The sequence below is a fragment of the Hippopotamus amphibius genome, chromosome 11 (genome assembly GCF_030028045.1).
Source record: "Hippopotamus amphibius kiboko isolate mHipAmp2 chromosome 11, mHipAmp2.hap2, whole genome shotgun sequence".
Taxonomy (NCBI): Eukaryota; Metazoa; Chordata; class Mammalia; order Artiodactyla; family Hippopotamidae; genus Hippopotamus; species Hippopotamus amphibius.
Window position 1 is genome coordinate 19,357,961 of NC_080196.1, and position 14,435 is coordinate 19,372,395.

General features: G+C 39.4%; 1 protein-coding gene across 5 annotated transcripts in view; it reads right to left on the reverse strand.

Annotated features, from left to right (window-relative positions):
• The window catches only part of LOC130831436 (cytidine monophosphate-N-acetylneuraminic acid hydroxylase), a 285,113-nt gene that overhangs the window by 20,221 nt on the left and 250,457 nt on the right, over nucleotides 1-14,435 (reverse strand). For all 5 annotated transcript variants that reach the window (XM_057699576.1, XM_057699579.1, XM_057699577.1 and 2 more), the window contains 3 exons: nucleotides 5,915-6,055; nucleotides 2,334-2,508; nucleotides 597-713 (listed from right to left, as the gene is read on the reverse strand). In XM_057699576.1, coding sequence (XP_057555559.1) covers nucleotides 597-713; nucleotides 2,334-2,508; nucleotides 5,915-6,055 — 433 coding nt within the window. The remainder of the gene's footprint in view (nucleotides 1-596; nucleotides 714-2,333; nucleotides 2,509-5,914; nucleotides 6,056-14,435) is intronic.

Here is a 14,435-nt window from a genome sequence, read left to right on the forward strand (position 1 = left end):
AAGCCCAGTGGAAGGAAAACCAAAACCAAGGCCTGGCCAGGGACTCAGGCCTCACAGCAGTAATCCTCATCAGCAGGGGTGGGGCACCCACCCCAGTCCTGATATTGTGTCCAAAGCCCTGGCTCTTAACGTCATGCCTGCCGTGCGTTAGGGATTTGTTAAAAATTGGAGCTTAACAAAATATGTTGGTTTATGTTAACTTAACTTTCTTTAGAGAGCCACCCATTGGGTTTGTTTGGGAAAGGAGACACCACTGGAGAGAAGGCAAGGAGGGCAGAGATCAGTGCTTGAAGGTCTGATAACAGTGCCGATGGGTCAGCTGTTTGGAAGGAAGCTGGTAGAAAAGCCAATCTTTGCAAATCAGTCAAAAAGAAGCAAGTATGGAGTTTAGCTAATAATAATGATTCAATATCGGCATATTAGTTGTGACAAATGTAGCACAGTAAAGTAAGATGTTAACAATAGTCTCTGTGCTATCCTTGCAACCTTTCTGTAAATCTAAAGTTATTCCAAAATAAAAAAGTTTATTTAGGAAGGAAGGAAAGATGGAATGAAGGAAGGAAGGAAGGAGCACTTCCACTAGTGTTCCTGCTTACTTCCTCATACGGATGTTCCCGGCTTGGTCTTTCTTTTGGAAAGGATAAATCTAGAAAGTCAACCAAATAGTCATATCCTCCAGGAAAAGGGCTGAAGTCCTCATCTGTCTCAATCATCTGTGCAAATGACAACATGGTAAAGGGAAGAAGCATATCAATCTGGTGGTCAAAGTCCTTAAAGAATTCTAGAATGTGCAAATGCCCTTAAATGGTAGCAATGAAGTGGAGTTGATATAAAAGGAGTCTCTCCTCTCTGCTCGCTCCTACTCCCCCATCCTCTACTGCCTCCCTCAATCTCTCTCTCCCTCTCTCCTCTTCCCTGAACGGAATTCTAATCTTAGTCTTCTATACTAGCAAAACTGCTTCATATCACTAGCTTCAATCAAATTTACAGAGAAGGTTATCCTTATCTTAAGTACTATTAGTAATGAAATATCAATTACCGCCATATGTTTGCAGACTAAAAAATAAATAAAATGTGGAATGTTTCTCACCATCACACAGCAGCTAAACAAAAAGAGTGTCACTGAAAATTCCAAATGTTTTCTGTTTTTCATACTCATTGCTCAACTGAAAATATCATTTAGACCAATGTTTCCCAGGTCTTTGGGTTTCAAAGACAATTTTCTAAAAAATATTTGGGAGCTACTATAGGCATCAGCACTTGATTTTGCTAAGTGAGGACTTAAAAATGTTCTTACATCTACTATCCTTCTATTTCATTAAAAGAAGACTGCTTTCCCACCTCAAAAATCGAAGGACCTAATCTTGGAATAATGACAGTTCATCCCAAGAAAAGAGAGTTGACATCTTCATAACCACACTCACATGCATACTCCTAACTTGTTTCATTATTGACCAGCAAAAACTTTGTCACAGGCTGGCACTGACCCCCAGGTAGATTTTTAGGACTCGCTGATTTTGCAAATGCTAAGTGTTGCCTGGTACCTGGTATGAATGTTCAGGGGTTGAAAGGTAAATTTGGGAATAGTCTTCACCCTGAGGGTAACCAATCTTTGTTTCTAAGGGTATGAATGCTGTCCATTTCCTGAGGCTTTCCTTAAACTTTGCTCCCCATGCAGAAATCCAGGCACTAAATATAAGTGGGATAAAATACACCTATAAGTATTGCAGGGATTTGCAGCCCATTTCAGGCCTCCTCTTTCTCTTTCACCCCCTGCCTATTGGTATTTATTTTGCTTTTGTTTACACATTGTGTAAACATTGTGTGAGGATGTTTAAGCATCCCCAGTTTTGGTGACCAGCTTACAAGGTGAACCACTTGGGCTTGTGAGCTGTGTCTACCTGTTGGGGCTAATTTAAGTTCTAGGCTGACCTCGTGGTTTGTGCAATTCACTTCTTACCACAGCTGCAGATAAGAATTACCTGCTTCTCTGCTGCTACAGGACACCATCTCTCCGGTGGAGCCCACCTGCCTGTTCCACAGTTTAAATAGCTGTTTCTGCCATATAAACACAACACCACAAAACACCCACAAAACAAAAACAAATAACAGCGACTAACACATGGTGATGGGAGGAAAGGGCGTGCTACCAGAGAGAAACTGAGCTGGACCTCAGAACATTCCCTGCATTTTCAACAAGGGATTGTTTTAGCACTTTGTCCAATCTATTGTCTGTGAAGCAGATGGCAGGGCTTAATAAAGGCTTATTGAGAAACAAATTGGAATACTTGATAATACAAGAAAGCAAAGACAAATAATACTTCATAGCATACCCTGACCACCAGGTTATAATTCTTAAATCCAGCCCAAGTGAAGTATTCTTTTATCCAGGATGAGTGATGAAATATTTCATCTCCTACAGCAGCATTCAAGATTTTCAAATATGGTCCAAAGTCCCAGGAATCCTTGTAAATTTTAGTCCCCTCTGGAGGCTCTATGATGCCTTTGCTTAAAGACACAAAGGTGAGAGAACAAGGAAAGAAGAAAGCAACAAATAAGGAAGGCGGGAGTTAGCACTTCAATTTCAACAACTACACAAGCAGCTTTAAGACTGTTCAGGTGATACCCAGCGTCTCCCAGAAGAGCCTCAGGGAACACTGAGGGGTAGACCCCACCCCAGCCTAAACCATAACAGCTCCTGTTTATTGTCTAGTGTGATGGCTCTCCAAGTCAGAATACATTTAAAGATAAAAGTCCATGTCTGGGAAACAAAAAATTGGAAAACCACTGATGTGGACCCTTTCGGCTCAAATAACAAAATTATGGAAATGTCAAATCTAAGTGGTCATATTGATTTTGTGGAAGTCTGCCCACTCCTTCCCTGCCCCCCACCTCCACTAGGATATAAGCTGATGAGACAGCAACCATGACTGGCACGTAGAAGGGGTCCATAAATATTTGTTGAACACAGGAAAGACTTTAGCTTAGCTTTGTGTCTCGAATATATGGTCCTCTTACTATACTAATCAAACCACAGCTGGCAGACAGATGGGCAATTCTATATGGAAACTCAGTCAGCACTGTGGACGAGAGAGTTCTCTGACATTCCTAGAGCTATCCATCCAGTGTGAAGATGGATCATCGTGTGGAACGTGGAATCTTGAATCCTGGCAACAGAACAAGACGTGATCTGGATAAGAGAAAGATGAGGAGGGAAATGGGCACCTGGCTAGGAGAGATTTGGCAACTATGTCCCACTTCTCAAAATAACACTTTTAGTCCATTGTTTGCCCAAATTTAGAGACCCACTGGTTTCAGTAATAAATTACTTGTCAAATTCTGAAGTTTCCAACCTCTAAATGAACCTCAGATCTGCTTCTTCAGCTCCTCCCCACCCCATCTCAGTTTAAAGTCTCACTAACCTCTCTCTGGATGGAGTCTCAGCCTCCCAGCTGACCTCCCTGGCCCTAGTTTTTCCCACTGTGGCCTCTTCCCCAGGAAATGCTCTCCTGAGAACTGAAATGGTTTTTCTGAAACACAAGGCAGTAATGTTCCTTGTTTGCTTTATAACTTTCTCAAGCTCTCCTTACTCACAGGCGAGTTCCTTGGCCTGTCTTACAAGGCCTTTCCAACCCTGGCCCGACACGACATTCCTGTCTCATCCTTTTCTTCCACCTTCACTTACCGACCCTACACTCAGGTTAGATTCATGAGGGAAGCACCTCTTCACAGCTGTTTCCCTGTACCTAGTATGATGCTTGGAATACAGAAGGGGGTCAGTAAATCATTTCTGAATGAATGGTATAGGTCTGTTCACATAAAGTATCTGCACTCACCAAACTCATGGCATTATTTACACCTCCCTTCTCCAGCATGTGCCAGTCCCTCTGACTGGAATCTCAATCTCTCTCTCTCTCTCAATTACTCTATTGGTGACTTCCTGCTGATCTCTAAGGCATAGTTCAAATGCCTAAGACTTCAGATTGAGCTATTCTTGACCACATTTCCTGTTCTCTCCTGCCCCCTCCTCCCCTCACAAGGCAGAGTTAAGCACTTAGTCTCCCTGTGTCCTTGCTAATGAGAATCCAACCATATCGACTCTCTTGTTACCCAGATGCTTTGGTGTGACAGGATGATACAAATGCAGATTCCTGAGCTGCATTTATCCAAGTGCCTCAAATTATTCTGATTTTATTCAAGTTTAAGAATTAATACCATAAGATACATCTGAGTAACTGGAAAGAGATAATGGAGAATTCTGCAAGTGCCAATAGCCAGACTCTTGAATGCCCTGCTAAGAACTGAAATAATTAGAAACTTCTCTCACCCTTGATCTGGAGAATACAAACTGCTTTTCTCCTAGAAGTACTGGGGAAAGCCTAAGGAATTTTAAGCAGGGGAAGGAACAGGAAGAGTTTTGCATTTAAAAAAGGTTTCTTGGGACCTCCCTGGTGGCACAGTGGTTAAGAATCTGCCTGCCAATGCAGGGGACATGGGTTCGAGCCCTGGTCCGGGAAGATGCCACATGCTGAGGAGCAACTAAGCCCATGTGCCACAACTACTGAGCCTGAGCTCTAGAGCCCACAAGCCACAACTATTGAGCCTGCACTCTGCAACAAGAGAAGCCACCACAATGAGAAGCCCATGCACCTCAACAAAGAGTAGCCTCTGCTCGCCGCAACTAGGGGAAGCCCGTGCATACCAATGAAGACAACACAGCCATAAATTAATTAATTAATTAAAAAAAAGGTTTCTCTGGCAGCAGTGCAGAGTGGGGGCTTTCAAACTCCTTGCCTATGATCCCAGAAAGAATTAGATTTTACATTAGGGCCCTGGGGGTCCACATGCCCAGGGTAACTGTGAAACAAAGTTTCCCAAAATAATACTATGCCTTGTTACATGTGCTCGGGCAATGTACTCAGATCTAGTCTATATTATTCTATTTCACTTTTTAAAATGCTGGTTGTGATCAGTGCCATTGATTTTACACCCCACCAACGGGTGGTGACCAGCAGATTGAAAAGGCTGGCAGCATGGAGGATGGATCAGAGGAGAGCAGACAGAGACACAGAGCCAAGTCAGGGGCCACTCTGGAATCTAGGTGTAAAATTGTGAGAGGCCGAATTAAGGTCACAGTGTAAGAGGCTGGGGATGAGTGGTGGATTTGTGAGAGATTTATGAAGGAGACTTGACCAGATTTGGTAATTAGTTGGATATGAGAAGTTAGCAAAAGGGTGTAATTGGCTGGCTGCACCATTCTCTCGCCAGCTTTGCAAAGGCAAGGCCGGGAGAGGGGTGTGCTTTTGGCAACTGTGTGCCCAGCTCTCCAACATGTTTAGTCCATTTCTAAATAAGGGTGAGGAACTAACAGTTCCATTTGACTCAAAAACAAGTATTTGTAAAAATATGGGTCTGTGACGTCAACGATAACATTTCCTGAATTGCACTCCCAGTGCACTGTTACTCATTCAAATGCACTGTCTGTGGAATTGGCAGACATTGGGGAACGTTTATGTTGATATGAAAACTAACTCTCATGCTTATTGCTTCATACTTCAGACATCTTATTTTTGAGCTGTATCAATGGTCCTTCGTAGAAAAAACTTCCTCACTCTTTATCTTCAAATAAGGTTCTGAGATGAGGAAAACATTTGAGGAATTGTTACATAGGATGAGGAACTTATTATACAGGACTGAGAAAAAACTCAGTCTTTCTTCCCCCTAGATTTGAAAGGTGCTTACTTAATAGTTTATTTTATTTAAATAGTAAGACTTCCATTTTAAAAAGTGATGTGTGGATCTTAATGCATGACAAGCTCAGGATGCTACTCAATAAAAACCTTAAAATTCCTATAAACAGGGGAAAAAAAAATCCCTGAATCATTTTTATTCTCTGTAAGTATTTAAGCCAAACCTGTCTGTTGGGTCCTTCAGCATCCTACCCAGATCAAGAGTGGCTCCAGGTCGTGGGGTCCATGTTAATACGTCAGAATTCTTCTTGATAAGATTGTTGAGTTCATTTGGGTCATTTTTAGTGTTTGTTTCCTTAATATACCTGAGAAATAAGAGAATTCGCATCTAAAAAAGTTTATTCTCAGATGAAATTCTGATTAGAATAATGACAGAATTTCTGTTTTTGTTTCCTCTGCATTCCTACTTCCCAATCCCCTATCCACTTACCCCAGGAAAAATAAAGACTACATTTGGGCTAATGTCCCTAATTAGGGAAGAGCTATTAGTCAAAGAAGGTTGTATTTATACTTTGTTTTTTAGTATAATCACATAGTGATTGGAGTTGAAGTTAGATGTAGCAAGACTGTTATAAAGAGGTGGGAATACAATCTTGTATTCCATTTATTCCCAGGTTTTTTTTAATTTGAAGTACAGTTATTTACAATAGTGCGTTAGTTTCAGTTGTATAGCACAGTGATTCTTTTTCTTGTTTTTAATATTAATCAAATATATAGATGATTGAATATTATTTGGCAGGTATATACAAAGTGCTTAATATGAACTAATTGATTTTATCTTCACAGCCTGTTAATGAGATACCTGTCATTATTACTCTTGTTTTATAAAGAAAGAGACTAAGGGTCAGAGGGGCCAAGTGACTTGCCCCAGGTCGGCAGCGTCCACCCAGCTCTCCACAGCAGAGCAGGGCTTATTAGCCTCCCCAGGAAGCCAGAAGAGGAGCCTCTCCCCAGAGTAAAGTCTGATAAGTCTTTCCAACCCCTTCTACCATGTGAGGTTATATTTTAAAAGACAGGCATCTATGAACCAGGAAGTGGGCCCTCACTAGACAACGACTCTGCTAGCACCGTGACCTCGGACTTTCCAATCTCCAGAAGTCTGAGAAATAAATTTCTTGTGTTTATAAACCCCCTGCCCCCCAAAAGTTTTTCCATTCAATACCATTAAAATCAACCTGTTACAAAAGAGCACACACATCCTCAGTCATAGCCCCCCTCCCCGAGATCTAGTTTCTAATCGTGCTATTGATCAGCACTGGGTATCTCCCAAATTTAATTCCAAACCACAAACTTTCTGGAAAAGCTGTAAATCATCCATTTCAATGTCATATTGGAAGGTAATTGTGGTGATGCTGGGGCAGAAAAAGGGAGATCCAAGATTTGTCACCGTGTTTCACAAGCATGGGTTACGTAGACAGACATTTCTGTTACACAGAGTTTTGCTTTCTTGAGCTACACTTGGTTACCTAGACTGGATAGGTATTTTCAGTCAGATGGAGAAACACAAAACATATGTAAGCACTTGTATTTCTATAGCACCAAGGTGACTTACATTATTTACGATCTTGGGATCAATTTTGCAGACATGAGTAAAGATGTCTCTCCACCCAAAGATGTCTCACTTTTCCCTTCCTACACATGTGAATGTCCTCCCACAGGTGCAGTCCTCAGTTTGAATCAGTGTCACCTCTTTGTCTCATCTTACTACCTCTAGTCTCCAAATGGTTCACTGACTGCTCTCCCTGCCTCCAAACCAGGATGCTATCAGATTACTCTTCCTAAAACATAATGTGTGGCATTCACAAAAGTCTTTAACTTCTTGATGCTTCTTTGCCTCCCTCTCTAAAATAATAATACAATTACTACCCAGACACTGCCCTCTGAGGGATATTGTGTATACAAAGAGTAACATCTGCCAGCTACTAATACACAGAAGTGTGGCTTGTAATTACTTTACATGAAAATAGATAGCTAGCGGGAAGCTGCTGCATAACATAGAGAGATCAACTCAATGATGGGTGATGACTTAGAGGGGTGGGGTAGGGAGGGTGGGAAGGAGTCACAGGAGGGAGGGGATGGGGGATATATGTATAAATACAACTGATTCACTTTGTTGTACAGCAGAAACTGGCACAATGGTGTAAAGCAATTATACTCCAATAAAGAGCTTAAAAACACACACACACAAAGATCAAAGAAATCAGCATTCCATTATCATTAAGAAATTCTCAGCCCAAGGATATATTAAAAAATACAATTCAAAGTTTCCAAAATAATAATAATAATAATAATAATAATAATAATAATAATAATTACTTTACACAGCAGCATCACATTAAGTGGTCAAATGTCCTGTAAGTAAGAAACCACCATCCGGTTCTTCTCCAAGTTCTTGCAATTCAACCTCCTTGATATTTCTAGAATCTGAATTCTCTTCTCAGTTCACACTGTCATTCATCAGTCCTTCTGAGATTACTGTAATGATTTTCAAACTGGTCTCCAGGATCAACATTCCTGTCTCCCTTCCCACCACACAGACGTACAACCTAACCTCCCTGGTGCATAACTGATCGTGTCTCTGTTCCTCATTAGACTCCTTTATCGGGTTCCTCATTCTTAAGGATAAAAATCCAAGCCATGTGGAATGGCACACAGTGTGTTCACTCTCTGCCTCCCACTGCCCACCCCCCCAACTCCTCATACAACTGCTTCAGTCCCCTACACTGAACTGCAACCTCTCATCTCAGCATCTTTCCATCTTTGCTGGTCAGTGTCTACTCATACTTCAAAACTTTGCTTGACAGTCTCATCCAGTAGTTATTTTCCGATTCCCATCTGTATCCCATTGCCTCTAGAACAAACATGTACTACACTTATCATTCTGTATTACAATTGTTTCCCTCTTTCAGCTCTGAAGACAATCATTTCATCGCTAGTTCTCCAGCACCTGCCACGTGCTGCTCAGTAAATGTATGACTGAATGATGAACAGCACTGATCAAAAGAAATTATTTTTTAACCTTAGGTCAGTCTTTCTGGAAATACTTGGAAGATGTGAGACAGCTAAATAATATCAACAAGAAGGTAATAAAGAAGAAAACACACCAGCAAAAGGACATATTAAGTGACTAGACACATATAGATATGTCATCAGAGAACACAGAGGAACTTCAAAGTGAAAACAGTCAGGTTTCAGTGATGAGACCCATAAAGCCCAGAGAAATCAAAAAATTGGTCCTAATAAGTGGTAGTAGGAAAGAACCTAAATTCCATGTATACTACTTCTGCTGTACTCTGCTGCCTCAATGGATGAGAAATTATGGCCAGTACTTAGAGGATTTTGTCATAAAAACTTACCTCAAGGACTGGTTTCTTTACTACCCAACAAATTTACAGATAAGTGTACTCTCAGAGTAGAATGACACATGCATTCCCTGTCTGCATGTGGGCAGTCCCTGCCCCTTGTTCACAAAACGCTCCAGGTACTGATCATAAAGTGGGTCTACATGAAGCAGATGGTACTGGTACCTGCTCACAAAAACACTATTATCATTAGGGGCTGAGTCACTGTGTGATCAAGCAGATGCTCTATACAACTGACAGAATCTTATAAAAGCAAAATTAAAACATCTATAAGATTTTAACATTCAAAGTAATAAAACTATGCTTCAAATACTACCAAATGAATAAATTGTGTATTTTCTTTTTCTCAGTGGGTTGTGACTTATATAAAATGTGCGTATATATTTGTTGTATCACAAATACGACCTAAATAAATATGTACCTTTAATTAACATGACAGGTGTTAAGAATAACTGTTAGCTTTGTTTTTGTTTTTGTTTTAATTTTTAAGATTTACTTAGATCCAATTTCTGGACTTTTTTTTGGTGAACAGCTCTGAATTTCAACACGTGTAGATTTGTGTAACTACCACTATAATCAGGATACAGAGCAGTTCTCTCTGCTATATGGTCTGTTCTCTCAAAACTCCCTCATGTTGGCCCTTTTCTGTCAAACCCTGGCAACCACTGATCTGCTCTCCACCCCAATAGTTTTGCCTTTCTCAGAATGTCATATGAGTGGAATCACACAATGCGTAGTCTTTTGAGACTGACTTCTTTCACTTAGCATGATGCCTTTGAGATTCATCTATGTTGTTGTGTATATCAACAGTTATTTATTTTTTATTGTATTCCATGGTGTGGCTATACCATGGTTTGTTTATGCATTCACCTGCTGAAGGACATTTGAGTTGATCTGGTAATTATGAATAGAACTACCATTAATATTTGTGTATAGTTTTTATGTCAATAAAAGTTTAGTTTCTCTAGGGTAAATACTCATGAATGGAATTTCTGGGTCGTATAATAAATGTATGTTTAAAGAAACAGACTAACTGCTTTCCAGGCAGCTGTATCATTTTGAATTCTCAATAGCAATGATGAGAGGTCCTATTGCTCTGTATCTCTGCCATAACTGGATAATGTTAAATTTTCAAAATTTTATTAATTTTAATTCTCATTTCATTGTGGTTTTAACCTGTATTCCCTAATGGCTAATGATATGGGCACATCATTTCTTATGCTCATTTGCATTGATGTATCTTCTTTGGTGGAGTATCTGTTCAAATGTTTTGCCCATTTATTATTGAGTTCTTTGTTTCCTTACACTGACTTTTGAAAGTTCATTATATATTCCAGATACAAATTGTTAATCAGATATGTGATTTGCAAACATTTTCTCAGTCTGTAGTTTGTCATTTCATTCTCTTAGCAGTGACTTTCACAGAGCAAAATTTTTAATTTTGATAAAGCCTGATTTATTAAAATGTTCACTTATGGATTGTGCTTCTTTTTTTTTAAATTAATTTTCATTGGAGTATAGTTGCTTTATAATGTGGTGTTAGGATTGTGCTTTTGGTGTCATATCTAACACCTCTAAGACCTTTTCTTAACCCAAGGTCTTGAAGATTTTCCCCTATATTTTCCTCTAAAAGTTTCATAGTTTCACATTTACATTTCAATCTATGACCCATTTTGACTTCTTTTTTGGTGTACAGTGTGGGGTCTACACTGAGGTCCTTTTTTGCATATGAATGTCCAATTACTCATATAACATTTATTGAAAAGACTATCTTTTCTCCATTGAATTGTTTTTGTATCTTTACCAAAAATCAAATGGCTATATTTGGGTGAATCTATTTTTGGACTCTATTCCATCAACCTATGTGTTTATCCCTTCATCAATATCATGCTGTCTTGCTTACTGTAGCTTTATAGCAAGTCTTACAATTGGGTAATGTGGTTCCTCCACAAGTTTCCCTCTAGTGTAATTTCCCTTTTATCTAAACAACATTTCTTTTAAAGTAGGTCTTCTTGTAATGCATTGCCTTAGTTTTCCTTTATTTGGGAATGTTTGTAGTTTATCTTAATTCCTGAAGGATATTTTCACGGGATATAGAGTCTGTGTTCACCGTTCTTTTCTTCAAGCAATTTAAAAATACTATCTTGCTACCTTCTAGTCTCCATGGTTTATGACTAGAAATCCTGTTACTTGAATTTTTCCATATATACAATGCATTCTTTTTCTCTGCTTGTATTTCTGTTTTTCCACAGATACAGACCATCTCTCTACTTCTCTAATCCACCTGAGTCTGGGGTATAATTCCATTCTTAACCTCTCAGGCAGAGATCCCTCTGTGAGTCCCATGCAAAAAACCATTTTCTTCTCACATTTTCGATAATAGATTAAGTCACTTCAAATGTCCATTATCTTGTCTGGTTCCTCTTCTCTGGACAAGCCTTAGACCATAAGATCATCCCAAAGGATGCTTAACTTATATGCATTCAGACTACATGCTTCAACATGGAACATTTAACATGAAGCCAAATAAGGCTTCTCTGAGTTTTTTTTTTAAATTCAAGTTCAATAATACTTCCTCACTGGCTTGACTTTAATACTCTCACAGTGTCATGTGGCAAATACTGCTATCGATTTTGTACTTTTTACTTGAGTGACCCATAACTAAGAACATGAAAGTGATAGAACAACCCACTATCTTCACCTTCTCAAACAGACTCTCCTGGGTTTATCTTAGACATGCTTTCTCTTTCTATCTTTGAACGGATGCTCACCATTGTCCAAAACATTGCAGTATGCAAAATATCACCACTGTCCAATCCCTCGGCTCTCAGGTATATCCATGTACTGTGATGTGAGAGCTGTGAAGGGCAGCACAATCTCTTCTCTGCTCCTTTTTCCATTGCTCTAAGGACAGAACTGATGTTCAGCCGGAAGGCATAACAGTTGCTAAAATATTGAAATAGTTCTGTTCCAGTTGGTTGAAAGCTGTTTCCCTACGTGCCCTCTTTGCAGTCCCAGCCACCTGACCCTCCCCTGGGGCCTCCTGGCTCTCTCTCAGATCAATCAACTAGAGGATTAATGTCTGGGAAAGCAGAGCCTCCGGGACCTGATCCAGCATTACCTGGTATCTATTGCTTGGTGCCTATGCCATACTACTTTTTTTTTTAATCAGTACTTTTTTTGTTTGTTTTATTTTATATATATATTTTTTGGCCATACCGTGTGACATGCGGGATCTTAGTTCCCCAACCAGGGATTGAACCCGTGCCCCCTGCATTGGGAGCACGGAGCCTTAACTACTGGACCGCCAGGGAAGTCCCAGCCATACTGCTTCTTAACTACATTGAATCTTAATGCATTTAAGCACAACCTCTGTGCTATGTCTACATTGGTAGGCACTGAGAAGTTTATTTTTGTCGCATTAACTGACTGTCATTTAGCTCTAGATCAAGACTGAGTGTGAGACACACCTATCCACCAATAACTCCTATTTTCTTTAGAAAACTAAAGGGTTTGGGGAAAATAGAAGGGATGTTTCCCAGGGCCATTAACTTCCAGTAATAGTGGAGTAGCTTATTCCCCTGGCTCTGTAGCACTGTCATTTGACACAGACAACCCTTCCCTGGTTCACTAAGTCCTTCATTTGCTGTCTACTTCCATTAACTCCACCATACCTACTCCATCTTCCATCCCTCATAGTTAAGTGAGCATAAACATTCTAAGTCAGGAATATTTTACTTGAAATAATCCAATAAAACAACACCAATGAATCACACATATAAAATAATGAAAGGAGGTATCACTCCCACTGTTTGCAGATGATTTAAAGAGAATCAACTGAAAACTATTCCAAACAATTAATTACTACTTAGGAAATATAATTATAGAAAAGACTGCATTTGCAATCACAACCAAAAAAGAGAGAGAGAGAAAATATCTGGGAATAAACATAACCAAAAGTGTGTAAGTCTTATATAAAGAAAACTTTAACGTGGACTGAATGACACAGAAGAAAATCTATACAAATGAAAAGACATGCCTTGTTTTTGGACTAAATATCAAAATGATATCATTTATACTAAATTAATTTATATAGTTAATGTGATTCCAATATAAATAATAAGGCTTTTCATAATTCGGCCCCAGCAGGTCTACTCAAAATCTCAAAAGGACACCAACAATTTTGCAAATGTTTAGTTTGGTTTTAGTAATTCATGGGAAGTTTTGGATGTTTTCCTTTTTCATCACAGGGTCTATGTTCTGAGAGAAAAGAAAAAGCATGTCCCAGGACTTCCCTGGTGGCACAGTGGTTAAGAATCCTCCTGCCAATGCAGGGGACACAGTTTAGATCCCTGGTCCAGGAAGATCCCACATGCCACAGAGCTACTAAGCCTGTGAGCCACAACTACTGAAGCTTATGGGCCTAGAGCCCATGCTCCGCAACAAGAGAAGCCATCTCAATGAGAAGCCCTTGCACTGCAATGAAGAGAAGCCCCTGCTCGCTGCAACTAGAGAAAGCCCACGCACAGAAACAAAGACCCAAAGCAGCCAAAAATTAATTAATTAATTTTTAAAAATTTTTTAAAAAAAGAAAAAGCACTTCCCCAGCTTAGGTACCCGACAGCAGGAAAGTCCCAAGAAGGACAGTCCAATCTAAAAACCATAGTTAAGCTGAACTAAAACAATGTTTGTTAAATTTGAAGTTTCTCCTGTTTGAGAAACATTTTATTAAAAGTTAACTGCTAAATCTTTAATGATGACTTGCTATCAAAGTAACCAAAAAAGAACCATAAATGTGATTACTCTCATTTATGAAATCTTGTGCAAAAAAAAAAAAAAATCTTGTGCAATATCCAGTATTAAGATTGTCATTCATTTGACCATTAAAATGAAAACCCAACATTTAAACATTCTCAAAGAAAACTCATTGAGCTCCAAAAATACACTTGAAAAACAAGAGCTAGAAATTATGTTGCTGCAAGAGAAGTCCTTTCAGATACTCAAAAATGAGAGTATAACTTGATAATAACTTGAGTCTCTATTCTGAGAGGTAGTGTGGTATAGGGAAAAGAGCCTTAAAGCTAGGTGTACCAGGATTCATTTCTCAACTCCAGTGTTTCCAACTGGGTGACTTCAGGCAAGTTCCTTAGCCTCTCTGAGTTTCACAGTAAAACCTACCTTACAGTGTCACTGGGAAGACTAAATGACTTGGTTAATGTCTACTGAATACATATCAGTTGCCTTCACCCTTTCCAGGATCCTTTTGGACAAAATCTATCTGAATTAACTCTAGCTGCCAAGCATGGCTTTTACTTATGCTCTC